Here is a 6000-nt window from a genome sequence, read left to right as displayed (position 1 = left end):
CACTGAAAATGTTTTGTCAACGCGACGTAATTTTCATCATTTCTTTATTTAACAGTATATTTTAATAATACTTTTTAATGTTACAGTGCTGATTATAAAACTTTACTACTAAATAGAAGTAAATATTTGTTATACTTTGTTTGGAATACTATTATTGTCCCTATTTTTATGGTAATCTTCTCGGTATCTAAATAAAATAATACGATATTTCAATGATTTATAACATCGATCTAAGTACTATAAAATTAAAAGTTTACAATCGCTTCAAGAATGACTGACTATAATAATGACGTTTCTGTTCATAACTTGCAACTGATAAAGAACAGTTGACTTTCAAGTGCGGACGCACCGGAGTAGGGTCAAGACTTCAGGATTCAAACGTCACCTACGTTACCTACCACCTACCGCCGAGGACTGAAGGTTCAAACCACTTCGTCAGTAATCGTCAGTCGAATTCTAAATACCGCGTGAATAGCACGGCTTCATGCTACTAGACTAGTACAGTTCGAACGCGAGCAAATCTAAATCTTATCTCTTATCATTTTAAAATGACACATAAACGAATTACCTCACAAGTGTTGTGATAGCGAATATCTAATGATCAACGTTCTGGTTATATTTTATATACATTCTTTATGTCCACTTCCAACATGCGTTATTTTATAACCGCAACTTTAAAGTGAAATATAATTTTTGTGTATTGAAAGTGTTGTGAACGACTTGAACTAGTTATAATTAATTTGTTAAATAGAAACAAACAGATGTGATGACAATGGTAGGGTTAACTTTATTAATTGTTCCGCTCTTAGTCGTATCTGTGGTATGCAACCCTTGCAGTGAGAGGGAAAGCATAGATATAACGAACGGCGAGTTACTCCACAACAGCTCCATAATACATAATGGGATAGAATACAAAATTGGAACTTGGTACCAACCTGAAGAGTCTATCCGGTTAGGATGCCCCTGTATCGGCCGTATATGCATATGGAAATGTTGTGGTCCCAGTGAAATGTATCAGAACAAAGAGTGCGCGAAATCTGACTTGGAAGTAGTCAATCCTTTCAATCCTACAGTTTACAAAGGCAGGGACCCTGTACAAGTTGATGCACACCTGCATTTCTTCTATATGTATAACACTCTCTGTGACGACAAGTACCTCGTGGACACCAATATCAATTACCAAGAATTGTTCCTTCAAGAGGTAAATAATATACAATTTTTATAATGTTATTATTTTTGTTTATTTAGTTTACACTTAAACTATTATCCTCGACATAGGTAAAATAAAAAAGTTAATTTGACTACTCCAACAACGTTTATAATTTTTATTTGTTGTTTGTTAAAATTAATATTTCAACAAATAAATAAACATCTATAAACTATGAAAAAAAGATAATAACATTTATCAAAGAAAATAATAGCTACATTTAATCTGTAGATTATGTCAATATTTTAAATCGTAACAAATAAAAAGGTATTAAGCGCATTGGGTATTTAGTACACTTATTTTATTTTACAATGTTGAAGTAAAAATAATATTCATGTCGTGACAAGAGTTCACCTAAATACCTAGAAACTAAATATATATTGTACTTGTACATATTATAGTAGGTGCACAGTCAGGACGAAGCAGGTAATTGGCAAGTTGAAAAGAAAACGCCTCGTACGCGACGTTTTCCACATTCCGCCTAATTGTGGTTTGCATACAATGCAATGCAAACAAAACACGTATACACTATGAATTCTGAGGAAATATATAAAAAAACTACGTTACAATTTCCTACCCGATCTGAATAAACTCAAAAAATAATAAAACGACATTGATTTTCATTTATAAAATGTAAAATATTGTTATGTACAACGTTTAGTAACGTAATGTAAATAAGAAATCAGAGCTCTAACTGCTAAAAACGTAATCAATCATCATTATGAATTAGTTAATGGATAAATGGTTGTGAAAATATCCGAAATGTTTTCATAAATGAATATAAGAATAAATAATAATTAATTTAAAATAATAATATCTCAGGATAATTCACACAGCGTCATATATTCCTAAACTAAGCAGAGCTTGTGTTATGGGTACTAGACAACTGATATTGATATTCTTATACTTACATTGATACATTTTTTTGTAAATACACACTTATTAAGCTTACAGAGAAAACATCCAGTCCGATACAAGCCTTGTTGTCTGACAGATTATACTCGAAAAAATATCTTTGTGAAATGCAAAACATTTCAGAAAGTTCTTATGCTAGAACTGTTTAAGAATTTAAAAAAAAACAGTGTCTGTACATATTATATTGAAATAAAATGGAACATGCATATCCTTCTTCGGCTTTACAAGTGGATGATGCCGCCGTTAGTGATTAAACTGTTCAAGAACTGATTGCGAGAGATTAGAAGAAATAACATTTTGGAACGACAGTACTAGTTCTAAACTAAAAACAGCTGATATCTCGTACAAATTTTACTCTGTATTTTAACCGCATTGGATAATTTCTCTAAAGAATCTGAAACATAGGTAGTCATGCCTCTTATTTATACACTGCCGACCATAGTTCAGTTTTAATCTCAGGTGTACTTAACTATTCATATACCGGTAAGATGACGAATACTTTATTTTTTGTGTATCTTCGTTATTATATTATTTCTTGGAAGGGTGACGTTTTTTAAAGTAAACTGATAATAAAGTAAACAATTCGTATTCTTTCATTCATTCAACGTGAACATATCAGATTTAAATCTACCCTTACTTTATAGCGAGCAATTCTTCAAATTTTAATTCATTTTACGTTATGAAACTTATAGAGAATATAATTATGCCAATATATGTACTATCGGCAATCGCAATGCTACTCTCTTATAGATGAATTTTTCTGTGCTATATTCAAAATTAACCTTAAGTTTATCCACCATAGAGCATTCAAGGAAGCAATTACAAAAGATTTTTCGTTAATTTAGAGTAGTTTTGTCTAAGACAAGCGAATACGACATGAGGCAACTTAAGAAATTGCACACAAAATGTAACGTAGTTTAAAATAAAACATGTAAAGAATTTCTACGGGTTTGAACAGACTTCAAGAGTCAGGCTCCGATGTTGTCGATAGTTACGATGGCAACTCAGTATTCTTGGCAATTTTCACCAAATAACGATGAATAAATACCTAATAATAATTCATTTTCATAACTGTAACGAGTAATTCTAATTCTGCTTCTAAGGTAATTTAGTAATACATTGAATTTCTCGAAGTTATCCATTGTTTCTTAAGATTCTCTTAAAACTCTTTTTATTTGTTACTATTAACGACATTACATTACAAAGTAATAATGCTTTAAGCTTTGCTTTAATGCTTTTAAGCTTACCTACTTAAATATAGATAACAAAAATAGATATGAAAGTTATGCTTCCTGCCTCAGTCACTCCGGGAAAAATATTTAACAAATATCTGTGATAACTTAACTTAACGTATGATGAACTAGAAAGTGAATATTTTTTTGTTTGTTGAATTGTTAACTTAACGTCATAGCGGCTGAAGCAGTTATTAATATTTTTTTTAATATCTCAGGACAATACCCACAGCTCCATCTAGTCCCAAGAGAAGCAGAACTTATATTAGGATTACTATACAACTGTTATAATATATAGACATTTTTTTTGTAAATGCGTACATATTATATACATACCCATATAACATACCCAGACCGATACGAACAATTATACTCATGATTGTTCGTATCGGTCTGTAATGTTTCTACCGCGAGGAATTGAACATCGGAAATAAAGCGGAGTGCTAAACGGCTGGACCTCCAAGGCCGTCATCTGTCATCCTCATATGATAGTCATTGTTATTATAATTTCGTCTAACTAAAATATCCTAGACTCGCTTATAAAATTGTCTTCAACTTAAACATATGTAAATACTAGCTGTGCTCGCGGTTTCACCCACATGAAACTTATAGCCTATGTGTTATTTTGATATATAAGCTATGTTACTGTAAAGTTTAATCAAAATCCGTAAAGTAGTTTTTGCGTGAAAGAGTAACGAACATCTATCCATTCATACTCACTTAAACTTTCCAGTTTATAATATCAGTAAGATTTCAATCTTGACAAAATTACTATTCAATTAAATGACAGAAACAGAATACTCTTGATCAGATTAACTAAAATTACATATTGTCTATAAAAAATAAAAACCAATAAATACAGACAAATTAAGAACCTTCCCATTTTTTCAGATATGTTAATAAATTGATAGATCGCAAACAGTTAATTATGTTCTAGTACTAGTGGTAGTAGGTACTACCAATATTCTGTTAGACACAGTTTGCTTTAGTCCAAATTAGTAGACACTTACGAGTTGCGTATATATTGGCATGGCGTCACTGTTTTCTATGGTCAGCCCTAAGTTAATATTACGTTGTTAATAGTACGTAAGTTGGCCATTACCCGAAACAGAACACCGCTTTTGTAAGTGGTGCTGTTAACTCTGACTCATAAAAGATAAGTAAACAAAAGTAATTAACTTTGTCAGCAATTTAAGAGAACCATCAAGTCAAGCAAACATTTTTATTGGATTTTTTTTCGAACTACTTTAAAACTGTAAAAGAAAGACCTCTGTCTCATTTAGGTATATTAGTTGCCAAACAGGTTGTTTTGTAAGGTGTGTTTTGGTTGAAAGGAATCATTTGTTTTTTTATCAAACTATTCTAATGCTATTGGCCGCAGCTGGCTTTTACAGCTTCACCGGCGAGTGCAGCTCCTTACCCGTGGAAGGATTTATGGAGCGGCTGAAGGTCAGCTCCCGCCTGAGAGATACAACTTTAGTCTGAGGGCACCGCTAGGGGTTCGAATCTCGGCTAAGGCCGTCGTAATTTCGATCCCCATTTGAATTGGACGGGCGATTGATCGGAGGTGATTTTTTTTGGTATACATGTCTTGTGCCTACAGATATTCTGGTGGCACAAGACATGTTGTTCTCCGTGTGATGGCAGTCCTTTTTTATTAGATGTAAAAGTAATGGTGCATACATCTGTGCTAACGGTATTGGCTGACCACCAGAATGGAAGATGAGACGCTGAACACGAATCCAATCGGTTTATCCATTCTACTAGGCGAATTTACTAGGAATTAATCACAATGGTCTCGAGTAAAGGCAGCGTGATGTCGACCGGCCGCGTGAACCTGACATGGTACAGTGATAGCAATGAGATCACTAGTTTTTATTTTTATTACTAATAATCTCTTTCCTCCCGTAAAGTTCTTTCGCCCGTTATCTTCATCTTTAGGAAGCGAGACGCGGCTTTAAAACGATTGAATGGCAAATTGTGCGAGTTGGGTTCCTGAATCCTAAAGATTGTCGTTATCGTCAATATTGTATAAAGGGCTACGTCTAAAGTTTTTGCGTCGTGAAGCAAAAACTTTGTAGCCCTTTTTACGGAAATTTCGTGGACCCAGAAGTATGAAATTACGCACACCAATATTTTATATAGAGAAGGAGTTCAGAATGCTTATATTTTTTTAAATTATGCATAAATACAATAAAAGAATAAAAAAACATTACACACCATGTTTTTGACAAACACACGTATATATATATATATATGTGACTACCAGTGCTGTATTTATAAAAGTAGATATAGTATAACAATAGAACCTTAAGTGTTCAAACCTATAGTAAAAATGAATTATGATTGAATTTCGACGATTGAGCGACCACTAGTAATAATAAATTCTTAACTTAAAAAATCTGATCATAGTATCAATCCTAATTGTAGTTAAAAATTTTGAAGATCTGTATATAATAAGTGTATTTATTTTCTCACACGAGCAATGAAACAGTTTTCTAATATATGTAAATAGACAGGTTAGATGAGGGAGACTCCCAAAATTTTCTCTCTGTGCTACGAGTCTCCTATGATGAAAATACATTAATTCGAAAAAAATTGGTTGATATGTAGATATAGGATTATACATACGATACTTTATAGACG

The 6000-nt window shown here is 32.5% G+C and overlaps 1 protein-coding gene across 1 annotated transcript in view; it reads left to right on the top strand.

Annotated features, from left to right (window-relative positions):
• Window positions 1–481: 481 nt before the first annotated feature.
• Window positions 482–6000, top strand: part of LOC131846782 (G-protein coupled receptor Mth2-like) — a 28645-nt gene continuing 23126 nt past the window's right edge. The window contains exon 1 of the mRNA XM_059196179.1: window positions 482–1201. Within this exon, the coding sequence (XP_059052162.1) occupies window positions 767–1201 (435 nt within the window). The 5' untranslated portion in view covers window positions 482–766. The remainder of the gene's footprint in view (window positions 1202–6000) is intronic.

This window comes from Achroia grisella, unplaced genomic scaffold (genome assembly GCF_030625045.1).
Source record: "Achroia grisella isolate CSIRO2021 unplaced genomic scaffold, CSIRO_AGI_Agris_v1 utg512, whole genome shotgun sequence".
Taxonomy (NCBI): Eukaryota; Metazoa; Arthropoda; class Insecta; order Lepidoptera; family Pyralidae; genus Achroia; species Achroia grisella.
Note: the sequence above shows the minus strand (reverse complement) of the source record. Positions and strands in the feature narration are given on the sequence as shown.